This window comes from Diceros bicornis, chromosome X (assembly GCF_020826845.1).
Source record: "Diceros bicornis minor isolate mBicDic1 chromosome X, mDicBic1.mat.cur, whole genome shotgun sequence".
Classification (NCBI taxonomy): Eukaryota; Metazoa; Chordata; class Mammalia; order Perissodactyla; family Rhinocerotidae; genus Diceros; species Diceros bicornis.
Genome location: NC_080781.1, coordinates 123,720,840 through 123,745,548, shown reverse-complemented (window position 1 = coordinate 123,745,548; position 24,709 = coordinate 123,720,840). Strand labels below are relative to the sequence as shown.

At 40.2% G+C, this 24,709-nt stretch overlaps 1 protein-coding gene across 2 annotated transcripts in view; it reads right to left on the bottom strand.

The window, feature by feature from the left end:
- Nucleotides 1-24,709, bottom strand: part of SLC9A6 (solute carrier family 9 member A6) — a 53,668-nt gene that overhangs the window by 8,463 nt on the left and 20,496 nt on the right. For both annotated transcript variants that reach the window (XM_058536824.1, XM_058536823.1), the window contains 8 exons: nt 23,532-23,678; nt 21,908-22,008; nt 21,523-21,611; nt 18,305-18,418; nt 12,856-12,967; nt 11,761-11,914; nt 6,137-6,167; nt 3,774-3,853 (listed from right to left, as the gene is read on the bottom strand). In XM_058536824.1, coding sequence (XP_058392807.1) covers nt 3,774-3,853; nt 6,137-6,167; nt 11,761-11,914; nt 12,856-12,967; nt 18,305-18,418; nt 21,523-21,611; nt 21,908-22,008; nt 23,532-23,678 — 828 coding nt within the window. The remainder of the gene's footprint in view (nt 1-3,773; nt 3,854-6,136; nt 6,168-11,760; nt 11,915-12,855; nt 12,968-18,304; nt 18,419-21,522; nt 21,612-21,907; nt 22,009-23,531; nt 23,679-24,709) is intronic.

Sequence of the window (24,709 nt, the reverse complement as noted above, 5' to 3'; positions counted from 1 at the left end):
TTGGAAAAGAATAAATAAAATGTTACTATTCACTTGATTGTATGTACAGAAAATAAAAAAAAATCTACAAACTATTAGAACTAGTTAAAGTGAACTTAACCAGATTGCTGGATACGTGGTCAATATTTAAATATCCAATTGTATATCTATATATTAAGAGTAAACAAGTAGAAAATAAACTAAATACCATTTGCAATAGCATCAAAAATATCAAATACTTAGGGATAAATATAATGAAAGATGTGCGAGACTTGTCACTGAAAACTATAAAACATTAATGAAGAAATTAAAGAAGATCTAAATAAATGGAGGGATATACTATGTTCATGGATCAGAAGACTCAATATAATTAAGATGTCAGTTCTCTTCAAATTCATCTGTAGATTTAATACAAACCAATAAAATTGCCAGTGGGTTTTGTGTGTGTGTGTGTGTGTGTGTGCGCGCGCGCAAAATGACAAGCTGTTTCTAAAATTTAGATGAAAGCGCAATGGACCTAAAATAGCCAAGGCAATACTAAAGAATAACAAACTTGTAGGATTTCCCCTATTGAACAGTGAAACTTATTACAAAGAACAATCATTAGGAGTGTGGTATTGATGTAAAAATAGACAAACAGAAAAGAGAGTCCAGAAACAGACTCCCACTTATACGGCCAAGTGATTTACAACAAAGGCTCCATTGTAATTCAGTGGGCTAAGGATGGTATTTTCAACAAATGGTGCTGTCAATTGAATACTCATACGGAAAAAAGTAAGTCTTGACCCATATCTCACACCATACACAAAAATTAATTTGTGATGGAGTGAAGACTTAAATGTGATAGCTAAAACACTCACACTTTTATTTTATTTTATTTATTTTATTTATTTATTTATTTTTTATTTATTTATTTTTCCCCTAAAGCCCCAGGCGATAGTTGTATGTCATAGTTGCACATTCTTCTAGTTGCTGTATGTGGGACGCGGCCTCAGCATGGCCGGAGAAGCAGTGCGTCTGTGCGCGCCCGGGATCCGAACCCGGGCCGCCTGCATCGGAGCGCACGCACTTAACCGCTAAGCCACAGGGCCGGCCCTAAAACACTCACACTTTTAGAAGAAAACCTCGTAAAATATCTTCATGACCTTGGGATATAAAAGATTTCTTAAGACACAAAAAGTACTAACCATAAAAGAAAAGATTAAAAAAAACAAACCTCAATAAAATGAAGAATTTCTGTTCCTCAAAAGACAAGATTAATAAAACTAAATGGTGAGCCAGCCCTGATGGCCTAATGGTTAAAGTTCGGCGCTCTCACCACTTTGGTGGCCCAGGTTTGCTTCCCAGTCATGGAACCACACCACCTGTCTGTCAGTTGCCATGCTGTGGCGGTGGCTCACATAGAAGAATCAGAATGACTTACAACTAGCATATACAACTATTTACTGGGGCGTTAGGGAGGAAAAAAAAAGAAAACTAAATGGTGAGCTACAGATTGGGAGAAGATATTCACAATACATAACACCAACAAAGAACCCAATTCAGGACTATAGAAAGAACTACAAGTCAATATGAAAAAGACAAAAGACAACTCAATTAAATAATGGGCAAAAGAACTGAACAGACACACTTCATAAAAGAGGATATCCAAATGGCCAATAAACATATGAAAGGATGCTTGACCTCACCAGGCATCAGAGAAATGCAAATTAAACCACATGAGATATCACTACACACTCATTGAAATGGCTAAAATTTAAAAGGCGGACAAAGACCAAGTTTTGATGGAGATGTGGAACAACTGGAAGTCCCTTAACTTGCCAGTGGGGGTGTAAATCAGTTACAACCACTCTGGAAAACTGGCAACAGACACTTGCCCTCAATTCCACTCCTAGGTATGTACCCAAGAGAAATGAGTGCCTATGTTCACCAAAAGATGTATACACAAATATTTAGGTTTATTTGTAATAGCCAAGAGCTGGAAACAACCCAAATGTTTATCAAAAGTAGAATGGTTGAGGGAAAAAAAAAAAAAACCCTGTACTATGTATTCATACTATGGAACACAGCAATGAAAAAGGATGAATTACTGGTACAGGCAACAATATGGACAAATTACACAATGCTGAGCGGAAGAAGACATAAAATAATACATAATATATGATTCCATTTATATGAAGATCAAAAACTGGTAAAACTAATCCATGTTGCTAGAAATCAGAATAGTGGTTGCTCTTTTGGGAGGGGGACGGGGAAGGTATTACTGACTGCAAGAGAACACAGCGTGCCTTCTAGGGTGCTGGAAATGTTCCATGTGTCTTTATATGGGTGGCAGGCACACAGGTGTATACATAGGTCAAAATTCATCAAGCTGTACACTTAAGATTTGTGCACATTACTATATTTAAGTTATATCTCAATTATAACGAACAATCTGGCTACACGAAGGAACTGAAATCTAGAATGATGAATGATTCATCTACTAGAGTACTAAGTATTAAAATGACCAAGTCTTAGTCTAGTAGTACTTAATAGGGTAGGACTGAGTCAACAAGTCTTGGTGCTTGCTTCTATAAGAATACACAGAAAAATAAGCTATCATTCTACTCTTTCTCTACATTAGGATCATTTAATTGTTTTGTATATTATGGAGAAAATGTGTAAAACATTTTATGCAAGAAACACTAAACAATTTTTGTTAAATCAGAGGGATGAAAAAGCCCCAAGAGATATGGGAGTGGCTTTTACCCAAAATGCTGATAATGGAGCCAAAAGTAATGGCATAATCATGAAACAACTTTAAAGAGCTAGGATCTGTCTCACTAATGGGAGTCTTAATACCACAGATATGCTTGCATGCTTGTTTCCATACCGTAATTTAATTTTGAGTACTTGCAAAAAGTGAATGTAAAACTCTAGCAAACAGAATGTAGTAAACAGCAGCTTCTAATGATAAGTGTCAAGTGTATTTTTCTTAAATATACAAGGCTTTGATCAGAAAGTTGAAAGTAAGGAAAAATTTTTACATGGTTGTCCCAAATGTGCTTCAGTGCAATATAAACCAGGTTTTGATTCTTTTACTGATAAGTCTCAGCCTGAAAGAACTCCATGGTCCCTTCTTCTAGTTCTATTTTCAAATAATAAATTCATTTTAATAAATAGTGAGTGATAAAATGTTTTTTAAAAGGCATGATTTAAACAGGTTATAGAATATAACATGACCCAAAGTATAGCCATGAAGAAGACTGTTACAATATGACAAGAAAGAAACAAGGAAAATTGGCATCTGAACAGAGAGGAGAATCTCCCAGTCTTTGGAAAGGTCAGAGAAAAGAGGCCTATCCCTGACTACTGCAGTATCTAACAGCACTGTTCTCTTATCTCCTTCTCATGCTTTTTCCTAAGGCAGTCTTTCCTCTTTTACCCTAGCAAGTACACTGACAAGAACCAACAAATACCTTCTGCAGGATTCACTAAATTAGCTCAAGGACAATAAATATTAAAGTTTGCTATAAATAAACCTACATATCAAAGACAGTCTATCGTAAAGGCTTCTGAGGGCCCTTCACACAGCCAGCTTCTGCAATCACTAGTCCCTACCAGTTTCATGGGTTTTCAGAGGAATTCATTTGCCTGGGTTTCCTTTAATAACCTTCTCCACTACACTGAAGGGAAAGGCAAGACCAAAGGCAGGTTTTATAATCCACTTCAGGAAGGGAGTGGTCAAAACTGCTGTTTCATTTAACTGTAATTGTCGATGTCCATACTGCCATTTTTTTCTCAATTAAGGATACTTATGATCAAAGTTGTACCACATCCGGAAGAGCCAGGCACTCTCTGCTTTGGTAGTTCTTCTCTCATTTTCAGGAATACTCTGCAAACAGATAATAAAGTCAATACATACACAAAGATCAAAACACATTTACTTAGAGTCATTTCTTTGTAGAATTGGAAATACAGCCTACTACATATGAGATACTCTCCAATATGGGTAACGTTAGAAATTTAATAGCTTGTATATTGCAGCTTTGGAATAAGAAATTGGAATGTTTTTCTGAAAACCTCTATTACTCAGGCTGCTTGCTGATTTATGAATCTACTGTTATTTAAAAAATCAATGTGGAATAATTCACCCCCTAAATCTGAAAGACTTACACCCACAATGTGAATGGCCCCTTAATCAGAAAACATCACATTGACATCCCTATCTGTGGGAGTTGTCATGGGTCCCAAAAGTAACTGGCATTTTCAAAGTTGCTACTATGTTCTTAGAACACTGGCAAAATGAAAGCAAGTAGGGAAATTCCACAGTAAGCCTGACTGGCTAGGAGGGAAAACTCACATAGCAAGCGGGCCTCTTTGAAAACAGCTTCCAAAAACAGAAACGGGGTCCTTATTTGTGATATGGTGCGGTCAGCAGTGGGGCAGTTAGGCGATCTGGTTCATCTCAGCTCAAACATGAACTAGTTGGGCAAGTCCCTTTTCCTCTATGGGCCTTAATTTCTTCATGTACACCACGTGAGGGTTAGAAATTCTCGAAGGCCCTTTCTAGCAAGAATGTTCTATGCTTCCATGATTTTCGAGGAGCATAGAGTTTAGATTCTGGGTTTTGGTTCCTTCCTGTCTTTCCTGATCCTCGTAATAAATGAATGTTCCTCTCAACATGTATCAAAACATATACAATATAAAAATGTTTGAGAATACTGTATGGGCTTACAAGAGCCAAAAAATGCCTGTATGGCCTTTCACATCAGTATGCACAGGTTTGTGTGTCTCCATTTTTTGAAGAGCAATTAATCTATAAATCTCCTGATCCCCTCACCACATAAACACCTGTACGCCCAACTTCCACACACTCTACACTTATTATAACGGTCCTCTGTGCTCCCCAGCGAATACTCAAAATACTGAGTAAACAATATAACAAACGAAGACATCCATAGGGTTTCGAGGGCAAGGCAAAAACGGTATTTTTTCCTGTATATCACAGCTGGCAGTCATCTACCTGGCTCTGTCCCTGTCACTCCACTTCCATTTCTCCTCTGTGGTGACAGAGGTAATGTGGCAGGTGGAGACTTATGCAGATGGTGATCAAGCATTTGTCTGCTGAGCTGGATGAGAACTTTATTCTTGTTTGGACATGGGGATGGAGGCATTGGGGAACTATGACCCCTTGGAAACTACCCCAGCAGCTCGGAATCATGAGAATTTATCCAGCTTGATTTGTACAAGTATTTATAATGGAATTATACTTTAAGGTTCTGACCGCAAAAGAGGCAAGTACTTACTATATCACATATACACTCATCACTCAACAGCTAACGAAATTAACATCTCGGAAATGAATCTGATAAATGTTTTTTTTTGAACCACACCCTGAAGACAAACAGACCAGGGTTTGTTTCAGACAAGAAAAAGAATTGTGTTTTGAAAGAGATATTTTCATCTTCAAAAACCTAAATTCTGTGATTTCCCATCTAATGTCCAGGACAGAGTCACATATTCAGTGGTGCTCAGAAACCATTAAAAAGCGGATGGAAAATACCAGAGAAGGGTGCTCAGTCTAGAAAAGGCACTGAGTTACACTGCACTCAGTCTACCAGGCTCAGGTTCAGAGGAACAACCGAGAACGTGACACATGGAAATAGCAAGGAAATGGCGCAAGGTTGAGGCACGGGGTAAGAAAGGGTACTCTCCTGAGCAGGCACAGAGGACTGGCTAAAGATTCTAAAGCTTCTAGGCAGTTCTCAAGGGCAGCTGCTGGCCATCCAATTTGAAAGTTACACAGGAAGAGCAGCTGGAGTGGGACTTACATCAGAGACAAGGCTTCATGCGCAAACCCAAGTGGAAAAAGGCTCCGTGTGCCAGAGCAGTCACTTGAAAACCCAGGAGCACTTAAGGGACTGCTCTCCTCTGTGGAGAGCCCAGGTTGGCCCACAGATATGAGAGCTGTCACCCTTGATAACCACACGCTGTCTAAAATTTGGTTTTGTCTCTATCGACCAGTGAGAAAAGCCAGGAATGACGTCAGTTAAAAGCTGATGCAAATAGGACAGGATCTAAATAATAGTGGCATGAAGTCTACAGAACATTGTTTTCTTTCCAAACAACCGCACACTCGACAGAAATGCCAGAGACAACACAAATGCATATTTACCAAATGTTCTTGGTCTGAATCAACACCAACCCTAAAGGAGAAACACAAAAGGCAAATGAGATCTTGAAGCCAAAAAAAAGGTCTATTCACATACATACACATTGTCAGGCAACTACTTTTCTCAACACAGAAGCTACAGAATGGTTAATGTTTTGTCGCTTCTCTATGGTTGTTGATGTAGATTTTTGGTTCCTGCCACATTCCTTAGCAACAGCTTGGCTCCTAAGGCAAGCAGAGTCTACGGATTCTCTTCCTGCAATCCCATTGACCAGTTTCAGAAAAAAAAATCATTTCTTCTCTGACTATAAGTCCACTGTAAGCAGAGTCGGGGAAAGGAGCATCGCCCCCGTTGCTGAATGAGAATTACTGGGTAGTTCCAAAAACAAGGCTGGCACAATGCAGTTCCAGGAGGGAGGTGCATGTTTTCAGCTCTCATGGCAACATTCTGTTATGACGACTGAAGAGAGGGTCCAATTACAGTCTTTTTCATAGGCTAATGGATAGACATTAGCCTTGGTTCTTCAGAATTCTTTTTCATCTGCTTAAAATTCCTGCTTCCCGTACCACAGGGAATGGCTTCATTATGAAGAAGTTCTCTTGGACTCCTCTCCATCTCCTCAACACGAGCACTCATCAACTCTGCTAATTCTTTTCCTAAACTGTCTCTCAGACCTTCTCTCCTTTTCATTCCAACTGCTCAAGCTCAGGCCTTACTCTGACTCATGGGGTCTGTAGCAACTGGCTGTAAGGTTTTCCAGCTGCCAGGATCTCCCCTAGATTTAACTGTCAAAAGCATAGAACTCACTGGGTTATTCCCTTGACAAAAGACTCAGAGGGCGGCTTACAACCCAGGGGGTCAAGTCTAAAGTCCTTTGTGTGGCATTCAAGACTCTTTACAAACTAGCAACCCCCACACTCCAACCTACCTTTCCCCTCATTCTCTCCTACCTTCTCTACATTAGCCATACTCCACTGCTCCTCTCCCCAAATCCCTGTCCTCTCCCGAGCCTCCAAGCCTTTGCTCATGTTGTTCCCTCTATCTGAAATGCACTGTCCCTCATTTTTTTCCTACTCCTTCTTCGGGTTCCAAATGAACCATTCTATGACCCCTTTAGGCAGAATCATTTTTTCCTCTGTGTTTTTATAGCATTTTCTAGAGTCCTCTATTATAATACTTAGCACAGTCCAGTTATTTACCTGTCAGTCTCCCCAAATAGACTGTGAGCTCCTTGAGGGTAAAGGCCATCTCAAGTCATCTCTGTATCCCCAGAGTCTAGCACAGTACCTGATACACAAGAGGTGCTCAAATGTTTATCGATTAAGGTCCCTACTACAGACAGCACAGGAAACATAGCAGTGTGAGAAGCTGTAGCAGTAGCATCCCTGAATACGAATAACACCGAAGGGAGGAAAAATGATGCAAGACCTCATCTAGAAGGCAAGTGAATCATGGTCAAGTACTTGAAAACACATGGCCACGACCAGATTCATAATTCAAAGAAAGGCTCATTTCTTCTTCATTAAAATGGCCAGAAGCTGTTTGCTATCTTAGCCATATTAAACTCTAACCACATTTGTGCATCTAAAGTGACATCTAGTGGTCTTGGAGATAGCACATTTGTAATACGCAGATGGAACATTATGGGAAGCCAATTCCATGTAATAAACATTTATAGAGCACTTATTATCCATCAGGCACTGCACTAGGCAGAGGATATAGACATGAATCAGACACGGTCCTGCCCTCAAGGGGCTCACAGACCAGCGAGGGAGACAGATACAACTAGAACGTAATCCCCAAGGGCTTTGCAATCAGGGAGAGTTGGGTTCCAATCTGGCCTCAGCTCCATTCTAGCTATGTGAACTCAGTCAAGTTATGCAGCCCTATGAACTGTAATTGTATCACCAGGAAAATATCCACCACACACAGTTGCTAGCAAGAATTAAATGAGAAAATGTATCTAAAGATTTTAAAAGAGTGTCTGATACATCATTAACATTCGCTAAATGGTAGCTCTTACAACAATATTCTTAATTACAAGGCTGATTGAAATAAGTATTGTAGTAGAGATACTCAAGGTTAAGCAAACAGAAGAGTGGTTCCAATAAAAAAGAAGAGGGCAAAAAGGAGGCAGCATTTGAGCTGTGTCATTTCCTGGGACTGAAAGAGAATTTTAGGCATAAGAAATGGTATGAGCAAAGGCTCGGAGACGGAGAAATGCAAAGTATGTGTGGTAAATGACAGGGAGCCAAATGTGACTGTCACAAACTACGTGAAAGGACGTAGGAATAGCTGGCTGGCTCTAACTCACTGAGGATCCATTGTCCACACCACAGCTGGAATGATCCTTTTACAGTGTAAAATAGACCACGTCACTCCCTTGCTTTAAAATCCTACAAGATTTCCAACTGGATTTTAAAATCCAAACTCCTTACCATGTCCTACAAGATCTGATAGCAGGGGTCCACCAACTACAGCCCACAGGTCACACCCAGGGCATCTCCTGTTTTTGTGAATAAAGTATTGCTGGAACACATGCACACCACCTGATTTACATATTGTCTCTGGGAGCTTTCACACTAGAGTTGAATAGTTGAGACAGAGACCATACGGCCTTCAAAGCATAAAATATTTACTATCTGGCCCTTTAGAGGACACGTTTGCCAACCACTGCCCCATAGGATCTTGCACACCACCTCATTTCCTACCTATCCTTCCATCACTAATTTCCAGCTACACAGGCTTTTTTCTGTTCATTAAACAGGCTAAGTTTGTTCCTGCCTCAGGGCCTTTGCACATGCTTTCCCCTCTGCCTGGACTGCTCTTCTTCCTGTTCACTGTTTAACTGGCAATATCTTGTCATTTAGGTAGACTGAGCTCAAATGTAACTTCAGAGAGACCTTTCCTGACCTCTGCCTATAAAATACATTCTATCCCCAGTCACCACCACAGTACCTTGTTTGTCATCAGAGCATTTACTATCATCTAAAATTGTCATCTTCATTTGTTTACTAGTTTATTGTCTGTCTTCTCCCATTAAAGTACAGATTTTATGAGACGAGGGATCTTTTCTATCTTATTACTACCACCGCACCTCTCTAGAGTAGGGTCTCTTAACCTTCACATTACTGACATATGGGCCCAGATCATTCTTTGTCATTGGGGGGAGGGGGGGCGCTGCTCTGTGCACTGTAGGATGTTTAGCAGCATCCTTGGCCTCTGCCAACTAGATGCCAGTAGCAGCCTCCTCTCTTTGATTGTGACAATCAAAAACGTCTCCAGACACTGCCAAATGTCCCTTGGCAGGGGCAAAATCACCCCCTGTTGAGAACCACTAAGTTAGAGCTTAAAACAGTGCCTGTCACGTAGTGGGTGCTCAATCAGTATTTATCAAAGGAAAGAATAAAAGGCATATTTGAAACGCTGTGCTAAGAGCTTTACAGACATTAGCTCACTGAATCCTTACAACAACACTAGGAGGTAGGTACGATCAAACACACATCACAAATGAGGAAACCGAGGCTTAAAAAAGTTAAAGAACTTGCTCAAGATCACAGAATCAGTAAATGAAGGAGCAAGAATGCAAAGTCAAGTCTAAGTCTGCATGAATCTTAAACTTTAAGGACTCATCAGCATCCTCAAAATTGTACTAGACAAATTTGGGGGGAGGGAAGAGAAATTAAATCCCAGCCTCTGGGGGCAGCCCGGTGGCTTAGCGGTTAAGTGCGCACGCTCCGCTGCTGGCAGCCTGGGTTCGGATCCCGGGCGCGCACCGACGCACCGCTTCTCCGGCCATGCTGAGGCCGTGTCCCACATACAGCAACTAGAAGGATGTGCAGCTATGACATACAGCTATCTACTGGGGCTTTGGAGAAAAAAAAAAAATCCCAGCCTCTGTTTGCAAAGAGGCCCCAAACCCCCAAATAACAACAAAAACAACAAAAATTAACCTAAGACTGTAAGGTAACATATATATATATAATTAAATGGCAAACCATGCTACAGGGCAGGCAAGACGGGGCCAAAGAGCTTGCAAGCTGGTGAGGCGGATTCAACTTTATGTAAATAGGTTTGGGTTTTTTTTGGGGGGGTGCTGATAAGCTTGTGTATTTTATTTTGTTTGGTTTGTGTGGAGGGCAGTTAGGGAAGAGAACTGATCCTTCTTAAAAATTGAGATTCCATTTAAGAGGATTATTTTTCCAAAATTATCTTACATTTAATTTTGTTCTTAGTAGAATAAGGAAGAGTCTTCATTTACAAGCTCTTAAGAAGAGGAAGAAGTTCAATCTTTCCAAAATTCTCGCCCTCATTTCTTGATGCAGCACAGTCCAGGAGAAATTGAGACTCGAGGCTTCTCTGTCCACCACTGAACTGTTTGTATGACCTTGAACAACTGAGAAACTTTCTAAGGCTCTATCTCCTCACTTGTAAAATGGAACTACTGTGATTAGATAAATATGTAAAACGCACTTAGCACAACGCCCAGCACATAGTAGGTACTCAACAAATGCCAGGTCCTCCCTGAATTCATAACCAAGGTTATAAGAACATTACTTTTGTGTATTTTCAATTATATACAATAACAGCACAGAAACTGTAAGAAAGGGAATTGAGTAGTAAAGAGAGATAAAGAAATAATAACAACATTCAAAGAGTGTTTAGGGCTGGCTGTTCTTTAGAATATTAAAAGAAAGGCATAATAGAATGAGAAAAATGGAGAACAGATTCTATAAAATGGGAAATACTGTTTTCTCTAATGAACCCTACACATTCTGGAAGCTCAGTTTCAGAAGTAAAATCTACAAATGCTTTAGCAACAGAGGCTGCTGTATCCATGGAAACAAATGCAGAACTCGAGATACAAAGAAGCTTTCCAACTGAATACATTAACTAGTGTGCATTGAAGACCAAGACCTCACAATCTTGACTTCAGATTGTCAGGTCAGAAACGGTGCTGATCATAAAGATGAGACAGAATGATAAGATCTAGTATTGCGATAAACTGGGCTGTCTCATATGCTGCAGATAGAAGAAAAAATTTTGATTGGATCTGGTGATATGGATCAAAAGCCTTAAATATGTGCATATCCTTTGACCAAGCAATTCCACTTCTAGAAATGCATCCTAAGGAAATAATCAAACACGTGCACAGTGGTGCCTGCATTTACAAATGTTCACATTGCTAATGGTAATAATAATAGCAAAATCCTCAACTGTTAATGGTAATAACAAAATCCTAGAAACAACACAAAGGTCCAACAGTAGGGATTTGGTTAAACAAATTACGATATATGCAGCCATTAAAATAATGATATTTACTACATAAATGTCCATACTATATTACATTTAAAAGTAAATTTACAAGAGTACCTGTAGTGTTGTCCCTTTTTGTTAAAAATATATATAATGTATAACAAGAGGTCTGGAAAGACATCCCTCAAAATGTTAACAATGGTTTTTACTTTTCTTTTGCATATTTTCCATTTTTTTTCTGTACATTACATATTTTTTAAAGGGAAAAAATGAAACATTATAGATTTATCAAAGCTTAAAATTTTCTCCTGATTAAAAGAAAAGTAACTTGAATTATAATATTAAAATGAGGTCCCCAGTGACTACTTACCTTATATGCAGGCATGACAGCATGGCAGTGGTGCCACCACCAAATACCCACACAGTAAAAAACACAATCAGAAGTGTGGTGCTGAACATCATTTGCCGTGCATAAGTGGCAGTATCTCGAATGGCCAAGGCAAATGCCATTGCACCACGAAGGCCTACAAGGGAATGAAAGAGGTATTTCTTTAATAACTCATTACCAATGTGAGCTTCATAAATTCAAAGAAATAAGGCACATCCTGAGAACTTAGAATCACGTGAAGAAATACATAATACATATTAACATACATAAGTATACACAAATAAATAGAATTAGTAGGTGATACTGACATGCACACATCTTTTAACAATTTTTTGAAATTTATTTTTAAATTTACATACAGTAAAATTTACTCTTTTTGGTGTACAGTTCCATGCTTTTTGACAAATGCATAGAGGTGTGTGACTACTACCACAACCAAGACACAGACCTGTTTTATCATCCCTTCCAAATTCCTTTGTGGGACCTCTTTTTAACCCAACCTCTCCATCACCCTGCCAAACCCTTGGCAACCACTGATCTGTTCTTCACCACTATGCTTTTGACTTTTTGAAAATGTCATATAAATGGAATCACATAGTATGTAAGCTTTTGAGACTGGCTTCTTGTACTCAGCACAATGTGTCTGAGGTTCATCCATGTTGCTGTATCAATACTTTGTTCTTTTTAGTGCTAAGTAGTATTCCATGGCACAGATGTACCACAGTTTGCTATTCATTCACCCATTAGAAGAAAGACAATTGGGCTGTTTCCAGGTTTTGGCAATTATGAATAGAATTGCCATAAACATTCACATACAGATTTTTTGTGAAAATGCATTAATCTTTATCTTCTCCACTATGTGTGAATATTTCTGAACCGGGAATTTGGAACCAGAACATGAAAAATTTCCCATAGCAGGGAATGGGACACTATAAAAAGAATTTTCTATTGGAGTTTGCAACTTCAATGTTTAAGGGAGTCTTATATTACCAGCATATCATTTCCATTTAAAATCCAGCTGGCATATGTGTTGCGAGTGGTTTCTTGGAGTGGGCAAGAGAGAAAGCTATAACTTACCAGCAAACATCATCATGTGTTGAAAATTTGATCCAATCTTACTTCTTCTACCCAAATTAAGTAAGAGGGACAAGGGGTAAATATTGGCAGCTCTTCCCAAGAAAATAGCAATCTAAAATTATTAATAGGTTAAGGATAATTCTTTTTATTATTAACAATTATTTAGACTATACAGTCAAGATGGTGAAAGGCTATCTTAGAGAGCTCCGTTTCTAACACATAGTCTTTTGATTCCAATGTCCAACGGAACCTCCTGCAACGACAGAAATGTTTTATATCTGCACTGTCCAACACGGTGAGTGCCTGAAATGTCGCTAGTGACTGAGAAACTGAAATTTTCATTTTATTTGATTTTAATTAATTTAAATTTAAATAATCATATGGGGTTAGTTGCTACCAAATTGGACAGTGTAGGTCTGACATATAGGAAATTCATTAGATGAATAGAAACACATTTAAGAGCAGAGCTTCTTTGGTATAATCTTGAGATTATTAATATAATAGGTTAATTCATTTTAATTGTCAATGTTGGTAGGAGGAAGAGTAACACTGCTTCCTCAGAGCAAAGAAAAGGGCAGCTCAAACACCTCCTACCACTGAAATTCCTGCTAGCCCCGATGTGTTCCTCCGAGCCAATACTTCCACCCTGCTTCAAAGGGCAGGCTTCATGGGAATTCAGAATGGTTTTAACTAGAAACCAATTTTAACGTCTTTTTCTCCAGATTGCTATCTATAGAGATTCCTGCTTTACAAATACAATTTTTATTTCAGGGGTTACAATATAGTCCCCGCCCCATTTTCTGAAAGGAATATAAAGGAAAATATAAGATTAAAAACAAAACAAGGCAGAGGAAACAGTGCTGACTGGTGGAGTCTGTGAGACTAAAGGCAAAAGGAACTGCACATAAGCACCACATGCTCGTTGATCAAGCGGTTTCCCATGGGACTACTGGTTAACAAGTCTGATACCGCTGTGTATGCTGGGACTGAACAATTAAGTAAATGGATGGCGGATGGTGGGAACCAGGTTTTTCACTGTTGGAATGGGAGTTCACAGATCAGCAAGGGGAGGAGGCTAGAATGATCCATATGGTAATGGATTAGAGTTGGAGACATCCATATGAACTCATGTTTAGCTTAACAGAGATACAGACGGTTACATACATGAATATTTACTTTTGTACATATGTACACACACACACATACAGGAACTAGTATATACATATATATATTTCCTTGCTCTGTCAGCTGAGAGGGCCTGGAAGCAAGGACACCCTAGCAGTACTGAGTACACCTAGAGCCCAGATGTTGGTTGCTAATACCATTCCCCAATAAAAGGAACCAGGGCTCCTTGGAGAAATGGCTGATTCTAGGGCTGGGGAAGAAAATATACAGGATGAGCCTGAAGTATCTTGCAGTTCCAGAAAGTAAGGAAGTGCTCAAAAAAATTCAAGAAACACAATGACAGGGGTACATCAAAGGGACACAGGAGCCCACTGAAAGAGCTTCCAATGGCCAAAGCTGGAACAGTTTGAGCAACAAAATTTAAAAAGTAGTACTGTATTATAACCCAAAGTATAAAATAAATATTAATGAGTCCATACTGATATAAATAAGTGACAGGTTAAAATAATAAATGGGGCAAAATAGAGAACTCTCCTGTGCAATGAATTCCAAATAATTCTGTAGAAACTCTGTCCTCGAGGAGATGGAACCTAACTCCCCGCTCCCTAAGTGTGGGCTCCCTGCAGTGACTCCCTTCCAAGCAGCACAATATAGAAAAAAGGAAAAACGAGTAACTTTACAATGGAGCAACCTGACAAATTACTATTTTGGCCAAGTGATTAAGACTAATACCAACATTATTAACATGCTAATAAGTATGTACCCTTGATATGATGTGATGAGACTGGCAATTTACTTCTGTGGTCTTCCTCCCAGTGCATACACAATCCCAGTCTAATCATGGGGAAAACATCAGACAAATTACAATTGTGGGACATTCTGCAAAACATCTGACCAGTACCCCCTCAAAACTGTCAAGAGTCATCAAAAACAAAGAACATCTGAGAAATTGTCACAGTCAACCGGAACCTAAGGAGGCGCGACAACAAAATGAAATGTGGTATCCTGGATTGGATCTTAGACAAGAAAAAGGACATTAGGGGAAAACTCTGGGGATCTGAATAAAGTATGAACTTCAGTTAATAATAATGTATCATGGGGCTGGCCCAGTGGCACAGCGGTTAAGTGCGTGCACTCCACTGCGGCGGCCCAGGGTTCAGATCCCGGGTGCGCACCGACGCACTGCTTGTCAGGCCATGCTGTGGCGGAGTCCCATACAAAGTGGAGGAAGATGTGCACAGATGTTAGCCCAGGGCCAGTCTTCCTCAGCAAAAAAAAGAGGAGGATCGGCAGATGTTAGCTCAGGGCTGATCTTCCTCACAAAAACAAACAAAAACAAACAAACAAAAAATAATGTATCAATATTGGTTCATTAATTGTGACAAGCATATCATGCTAACGTAAGATGTTAACAGGAAACTGGGTGTGGGGTATATGAGAACTTTCTGTATTATCTTCTCAATTTTTCTGCAAATCTAAAACTACTTTAGAATACAAAGGTTATTAAAAATAGTGATTCCCTGAAAGAAAAACAAAAGAAAACAAAATAATAAAAACAAAACATGTGGGCCGATGTGGCAGCGACTGCTAGTTATATCCCCAACATCTATTCTTCCCTTACTCTATGGTAGTGGACACTCCTCCCTCTCATCTCCAGTTTTCATTTGAGTACATAGCCACCTAGATAAAGAATAGAATTCCCAGCCTCCCTGGCAGGTAGGTGTAACCAACGCATGTTAAGTAGAAGTGATGTGTGCATATTCTGGATCGTGTATTTAAAGGGAATTGGCAGACATGCCAGTGAGCCACCTTGGACCCTAAGAACAAGGGAAACTCTCCAGGGATGGTTGTAAGAAGGTTGCTTGGGTCCCTGATGACTGTGGAGCAGAGTTGCCACACCAGTTCAGACTTCTGCATGAGAAAGAAACTTCTATCTTGTTTAAACTTTGGTTAATTTGGGTCATTGTCACAAGAAACCAAACCTACATCCTACCTAATATAGCCAGCAAGAGAACAACTCTCTCCTGGTAAGAGTCAATTTTCATGGTAGGATTTTGTATTGAGGAACTTCAATTCCTACCAGACTCAGAAACCTATAGAGAATATTTTGCCTTGTTTCTGGATAAGAATAGTGGATCAAGCCACCTGACTGCTCAAAAACGTCTCAAAGACTAGCAGGATATGAAGTTACTGATCTCATGGGAGATTTCCAGCTAAGGTTTTTCTCTTATTAATAGGGCTTTATCTTTTTTGCCTGAAGCTCATTCCCAGTAGACTAAGACTCTGCAGAATGGCATTTCAGTAATACCTCACTTTCTCACAGAGATCCTACTTAGAGTTTTAATTAAAAAAATATTTCTGCTAATCTCTTTGGCAGAATCTTCATTTTAAGGTGGTTTTCTAAATATTTCTTTTGAAAATCACTAATTCAAGCATCTCGCTGTCTGATCACCATCTCTCCTTCCACGTTTCGTGTTCATCTAGCCCACTCAGACCGTTCTTCTCCCTCATGGGGCCTCCAATCCAAAGACCCCTCTACTTTTCCCTCAAAGAGTCCTTCCCCTTCTTCACTTCCCTTCTTAGCCACACCTTAGTAATACTCTTCCCAATACCCTCCATTCACTTGCCCCTCTCTGTGTTTTTACTGCATCCACTTGACATAACCCCAAATCCAGAGAGACCCAACTCGCTTTTTCTCCACATTTACAGCTAAGTACTCCTGAACAATGTCATACAATGGGGCAGACTGATTCTACTGTTAATATCTATTCCTCAAACTCAAATGGGTCTCTAATACTGCTCAGCAATCCTACTGCGTATTTTTGGTCAACTCACTCTTCCACTCTCTACAATAACTGTTTCCAAACCTTCTCCTCAAAACTCCTATCACCTGTAGAAGCCAGCCTCCAAGATGGTTCTCAATGATCCCTGACCCCTAGTATTCACATCTTTGTGTAGTCCCTGCTCACACTGTACCAGGGTCCATCTGTGTGACCAATAGAATATGGCAGAAGGGGGCCGGCCGGTGGTGCAAGCGGTTAGGTGTGCATGCTCCGCTGCGGCGGCCCGGGGTTCACCGGTTTGGATCCCAGGCACGCACTGACGCACTGCTTGTCAAGCCATGCTGTGGCGGCATCCCATATAAAGAGGAGGAAGATGGGTGCGGATGTTAGCCCAGGGCCAGTCTTCCTCAGCAAAAAAAGAGGAGGATTGGTATCAGATGTTAGCTCAGGGCTGATCTCCTCACAAAAAAAAAAAAAAAAAAGAACGAATATGGCGAAGGAATAATGGTATGTCACTTCCAAGATTAGGTTATAAAAGGCACGTCGGCTTCCATCTTGGTGCTCTCTCAGCTCACTCCCTCTGGGGAAAGCTATGTTGTGAGCTGCCCCATGCAGAGGTCCACATGGAGAAAAACTAAAGCCTCCAGCTAACAGCCATGTGAGTAGTGTAGGGTGGATCCTCCAGACCCAGTCAAGTCTTGAGAGAGTATAGTCCCAGCCCAGAGCATGACTGCAACCTCAGGAGAGATTCTTGAGCATCCAGCTAAGTTGTTCCTGGATTCCTGACCCTCAGAAACTGTGTGAGATAATACATGCTTGTTGTTTTAAGCTGTTAAATAGGGTAATTTGTTACACAATAGATAACTGATAGGCCACCTGTTTGTATCTCAGTCTCAGCAGACGTCTCATCTCCTACTTGACAGATAAAAATAGAAGTTATCAGACAGGAACACCATCTTGCAAATGTCCCTTCATCTCTACACACCCTGTCCTCTCTTGGAACAATGGTGGAGCTGTGCCTCCTCCCACTGAAGGCCAATCCCTCCCCACATGCTTTGGATTCCATCTCCTCCTGCCTTCTCATGAGGCTGGCACTATTGATGGCCGCTCTTTCATGTAATCAACTTCTCCCTTTTAACTGGATTTTCAACTCAACAAGACACTGAGACAGAGAGAGAGAGAAAAGCAGCCTCCTTCAGCCTTTCATCATCTTTCAACCACTGCCCTGTGGCACAGACTGCAAACTCTTCTCCAGTATCTACTCTCTCTTTCTTCCCTTTAGTAATAGAGGACAAACAATTTTATCTTTTGGGTTGGCAGAGTGGTAGAAGACTTTTTCTGTCATTTCACTCTATCAGGATTATTTGTGCAATAAACAAAAAAGGAAAATAGAAAAGAATAGAAAAAAGAGTTGAAATTCTTATTTGTTTTACTCAGAGGAAATCTTTATATACTTAAATGTATTCTTATCAACCACACCTCCAAAAAACATGAAAATCTCAATAATAACTTTTCAAAATAAAACACATAATAAAGGATACAAATGCTCCTACTACAAATGTTGGATTAAAGACATGGTTCTGGAAGGTGAACAGCGTCAGCCCCATGTAGGAGAAGATGAAATTCTCTGCCAAGAAATTGAGAAGCTCAAACAACTGAAACGAAATTTTAAAAGGTTAGTCCAGTAAATAAAGTCACACAATTTGAAAACATGACTATTACTAAGATAATGAAACACTTTAAACATGTAAAGTTCATGTAAATCCCCAAAAATATGTGATTCAGAGGGGAGTAAATGTAGAGATGACATTTCTAGTCCCACAGAAAAAGCCAGGAATGTTGCTTCACCTCTTCCCGCAATCAGCCTCCCTTCTCCAATCCCTATATTCAGTCATTCTCCTCCTCCTCCTCCAAATCCTCTCCATTTTTCTTTTGGAATGTTCCTGGTTGTCCCTGCCACTGTCTTAGTCTAGCTTTCATCACTTCCCACCCATAATGCTGCAAAAGGACCCTAACTGTATCCCTGCCACCCCCATCTTCCACACCACCACCCAATGCATCTCTCTAAATACGGCAGTTTCAAGACATTTCCCTCTTTGCAGGCTGTAAGATCCAGTTCAAATACTTTTATCCTGGCACAGAATGCTTCACGAGAACTCTCATATCACTGCCTTGCCATGCGATTTCACTGTTTACGTGGGTCTCAGCTCTCGTTTAGGGAGTAAGGCCTTATGCATTATAGTCGCGTGCTCTGTACCCACCCCTGCTGCCTGCCCACCCCCCACCTGTTCATGTCACTGCATCACTGCCTCCTCAAGTGCTACTAACAGAGCAGGGATCCAAGACTTGCTGAATGAATGAATTCAAGGCCTTCCATAGTTCGGCATCCCTCTGTCCATCACAGTTATCTACCACTGCTCTTTAACACGAGTCCTCTGCCCCACAAAACAGGGTAGCGGTGAAGTCACAACATGAGCTCAGGAGTCAGAATGGCTCGGCTTTGAATCCTGCCTTCTCCACCTGCTAGCTGTGTGGCTTTGGGCAAGTTAGTTAATCTTTCTAAACTGGGGTTGCCTTATTACTGAGAAATGTGAATAAAAATTTAAATAAATAAGTATATATTTAATTAACATTAAATGATTTAATATACTATTATGATGACTTTTTGTTTAATGATAATAGCTAAACTTTATCCAGTTTTTACTACGTGCCCAAAACTATGCTAAAGACTTTACACGCATTATCTCGTTTTAATCTCACAACAACTGTGTGATGGATGTACTATTATTATCCTCATTTTAAAGATGACAAAACTGAAGCAAAGAGAAGTTATGTAACTTGCCCCCAGTCACACAGCCAGCAAGTAGTGCAACCAGGATTTGGAACGACACTGACTCCAGAGTCCCTGCTTTAATCCACAACCCCGGGGGTCAGCAAACTTTTACTGTGAAGGGCCAGAGAGCAAATACTTGAGGCTTTGTGGTCCATGTGGTCCCTGTCATAACCACGCAACTCGGTGGGTGTAGCACAAAAGCAGCCACAGGTTATACATTAAAAAATGGGTGTGGCTGTGTGTCAATAAAACTTTATTGATGGACACTGAAATCCAAATTTCTTTCTTTTTTTTTTTGTGAGGAAGATCAGCCCTGAGCTAACATCCATGCTAATCCTCTTCTTTTTGCTGAGGAAGACCGGCTCTGAGCTAACATCTATTGCTAATCCTCCTCCTTTTTTTTCCCCAAAGCCCCAGTAGATAGTTGTATGTCATAGTTGCACATCCTTCTAGTTGCTGTATGTGGGACGCGGCCTCAGCATGGCCGGACAACTGGTGCGTCGGTGCACGCCCGGGATCCGAACCCGGGCCGCCAGTAGCAGAGTGTGCGCACTTAACTGCTAAGCCATGGGGTCGGCCCTGAAATCTGAATTTCATGTAACTTTCATGTGTCACAAAATATTCTTCTTTTGATTTGTTTCCAATCATTTAGCAATGTAAAAACCATCCTTAGCGGACATACCTTACAGGAAGCCCTGGCCTTTGTTTGCCAACCCTTGCTCTACGCGTCCCTGCCATCTATTACCAGATGTTTGCTACCTTCTCTTCTCGATTTTACTGGTATTGGTTCCCCTAGGGTTTTCTGAATCCTCCCCATCTCTCTAGGCTCACCACTTCCTCTAGATTGCTTTCCAGCTCCTCACGCCTCAACTGCTTCCCCGCTTCTCTGACCTCTTGTATGACATATAATCTGAAACACACAATCTAGAAGTTCTATTAGTCTGTTTTTTTCATGTATACAAGCTTCATATCACCAACAAGACTGGAAACTCCTACCTTGTTTATTTTATTCCCCACACTATTGTCTAGAAAAATGCCAAATCCTTTAGCTGATTTTCTTCTCTACACTTATTGCACTGAATTAATCTGTAAAAGTGATTTGTAACTCCAACGTATGTGCTTGGGGGAAAAAATGCCTAATCTCTTTTGAGGGGTAGGGAAAAAGCATAGGCCATACACTAAATTTGTGGCACCGGAAGAAAGAGGAAAAGAAAAAGTACCTTTGCTCGTGCTTTATCATGAGTCCTTTCCAGGCTAATCTCACTATGTTCTAATCATTTGGCAAAACTGAAAGCTTCTATTTCTCAACACAATCATAATGAAGTATGCATTTGTTTATATTCCAGACATTACATATTGTTCATGTATTTGTTCTATATACCTCCTAAGACTAGAAAACGCTATGCCTATTTGCTTTATAATTCCCTTCAGGTACCCTGCAGAACTGATCATTCAGCACCATAAGAAGCCCAACAACTGATGTGGTTGACATTCCTGGAAACACAGCAGCCTGGAAGAGCCTCAAGGAAGATGGAAGGAAGTTAATCTTCTCTGTACGACCCAGCAGTAGACCTAGTCAGATCAGCAGTTAATCTTATCTATATCACACAGAAGTAGCTCTAGTCAGATCTGAGTGAGCTTCTAAAACATTCCCCTTAAAAGTCACTAGATTAGAAAAAGAAGGTGACTGATCACTGGAGCCACAATAATAATAGCCCCTGGCTATTCTGCTGACCTATCGCTACCCTAAAAGCTGTCACCCTTCAATCTACCAATCCCATCTATTTCTGGAGTCAAAGGAAGAGGAGCTGAAATGAGTAGACACTGTTTTGAACAGATCAAACATTATTTTCCAGTAAAAAAAAAAAAGACTTCTGTTTCACTGTAAGAAGGAAAAGTTTATTTACAAACTATAGTTTCTCTTACCTGTTTAGTTCTATGCTGAGACTCCGTGGACAAATTATTGTATGTATAATGGGCCTGTGTGATGCCACAAAACAACACTGCAACCACACCTATAAAGACAACGAGTTCCAAGTTCACACACAAGGGGAGTTCCCAACTTTTATACTGAGGCTCTTATTTTACAGAAGTAGATTATATGCCCAGGGTTGAAATTTTCAGTTGTGACTGACTTTGTTGAGAGCAACCAATTCCACTGAAAATCTTTTTTACATTCTAAAGTGACAGCATAAATCCCAACCCTAACAAGCGTGTTCAAATACTAGAGGAGTTGGTCCACTTGTGGAAAAATTGACTGGCAAAGTCCCTCCCTGTAAGGGTTTACAATCAAAAGGAGAAAGTAACCTACCTGTGAAACCCCATGCTTCAGCCAAGAGGAAGGTACTCCAGGACATCAAGAAGAACAAACCTGTCTCCAACAACTGGAACTCCCGTAATTTGGTGAACTTTGTCACGTAAGACTGTCAAGGCTGGTAACTAGATCTCGTAATACAGAAGTGTGACTGGAAAAAATAATAGTCGAAACAAGGCAGCCATGAAAGCAAAAGAAGGGTTCTTCAGTCTCTCTAACAAAAAAGTCACAAAATAAGGAGGCACCAAAGTGAAGAAACTGTTAAAATGAGCATCATACTGAGGAGTCAGCAGCCTTCCTTTCCCTGAGGAAGTCTTACAGCTTAGTCAACCCAACTGTTTTATGGGTATCACATGCTCTGCCAGAAATCACACAGGAAAGGACAGGTAGAAACAAGAGCAAAAGATCAGATGCACAATATAGCAACTCTGACCATTAATTTGCAACCCAAAGCAAGACAGCTTCCATAATTATAGCAATTTACATTTATTAAAAATACGTCATTTCCATGAGATTTCACGTTTATTTGATCCTCTAACACCGCTGTGATGTACAGCATTCCATGATGAAGAAACTGAGGCATGTCACTTACACTAGTCTAAAAAATATTTGTTATTTGACAGTGGAAGGGCCCGTGTCAAGCTGTGACAGATCTTAGGCTGGAATCAACAAACGTGTACTACAACAAAAAGACGAACAAGATACCCTTCCGACCCTCAAGGAAGTACTGAGGAAGAGATACTATCTGTTCTGGCTCCTTCTTCAGAACTCTTTTTACTGCCCCTTTATGCCACACAGTTCACCTGTAAAAAGCCATAAGACAAGTCTCTTCCAGCACAAAGCTGAAGTATAGCAAACTTCGGGATTCTTGAAAAAAGTATTTGTTTTATATGAAAGTATCTTAGAAGTTTTAGAGCTGGAAGCTCTTTAGAGATCATCTAGCCCCACTCATCTTCCCTGCTGTCCCTGCCCTCCACCTTCCTACACTGAGGTCCCACGAGGTGACGTGTCAACGCTTCTATACCAGAAGCTCCAGGAAGGCAGAGGCCATGCCTGTCTTGCTTATTTTTGATACCCAGAGCACAGCATTTGGCATGCAGCAGGCAATCAAAAAATGTTTTTTGAATGAATACCAGAATGAATTGCCCAATATTTCTAATAGAAAACTAGCTGGCAGTGCCTAGGACTCTAAAGCAGAAGGCTAAAATTGGTGAGAGCTGAGATGATGTTCAATTAGCATCATGGTTGTACACTTCCTATTTGTCCTATTTAACAAAGAGCAAATGACTGCCGGGCTGAGCAGCAGTGCAGACCACCCAGAGGATCTTTGGACTACAGCTACCTTTATATCAATTTAGTCTACAACCTTAAAATTCACCCCTAAATGGCCATTGTGTCTAATTAGACTTGGAGAGAAAGTTTGAGGGCACGAAGCCCTACACAAAACAATGAAATTCTTTTATTTTTTGATAAAGATGATTGCCTAATGTTTGCAAACCAAGTACTTGGTTATAAGGTTAATGATTATAACACAATGCCCATTATGGAACTAGGAGAGACCACAGAACACAGCATTCAACTACTTTGTCAGGTTAACAAGAAAAGATAAATACAATAAAAGGATATTAAAGCTGTCACCACTCCAGTAGCAGCACCCATTGCGAAAGATCCACTGAAGATCCCAAGGAAAATCCCAATAGACTTGAACATGGCTGTGACATCAAAGGTGTGGCTGTTGTCTCCAGCTGGCTGGTATGCTACTATTGAGCTACACAAGAGAGATCGTTCTTACTTCTAGAAGCAACTTTTACTTTAAAAACATTATCTAAAAAAATAAAATATATAAATAAATAAAAACATTATCTAGTGTGTGTAGAGCTTGAAAGGTGAAATCAGAGGAGGGGAAAAATCCAAAAACTTTTGATTCAAATTGCCAAACTAAGGACAAAAGGTTACCAAAACACCCTGCAGTGGATCCAGCTAGCAAGAAAACTCAGCTTTTACTTAAATGACAATTTCAGGAGGTAGAACATTCTCAGGTCCTCTATATGAAAGTTGTACTGAGCCTTTTCCTCCAGCCTCAAGATATTGGGCAGTACCATTCTTCTGTGACTCTGCTTAAGACTTACTAGTACTGAGTGCCTGAAAGCCCTAACATACTAATGTGAACAAACTAATGAAAAATTCCACTTATTCCCAGCAGAGGCATAAGAATACAAAGAATATTGTTCAATACTCAACCCAGTCACATTTTGTTTTTCCTATGGGAAAAAAGACGACTGAAGTACCTTTTCAACTTTTAGAAAACCAGAATGGGCCCAATGCCTGATATCTATTCACTCACTGAAATGGACTTTTATAGGAAAAAGGGCTTGAAAGGCTTTACAAGGAATTAGAATCCACTCAACAGTACTTTTAGCATACCCAGTTGGATCCTCCACCTCAAACTTCTGAAAGAAAGTCACCCTATAAGAGGCCAAGACAGACAATTACAGGAGACACTCTCCATCTTGAACTCACAGTCCAAACCTGGTCTAAAATTGTTTCTTTTAAAACAGTCACCCCAGAAAATAGAAATGGCTGAGAAAATCACTGTTGCCAGCAGGTCTCTGGCAAGAATGCCTACCATTACTAAGACAGTTCTCATCTCAGTTAATTGAGGTACCAGCGTTTTCATGAAAAGTCCAGACTCAAAGACATCATACAAGTCATGTCAAAGAAAAGAAGGAGAAAAAACACATTCCTAAGAATATAATGAATTCTCCCTGTGGTTACTGCAATGTTTTTTCTGGTTCAAGG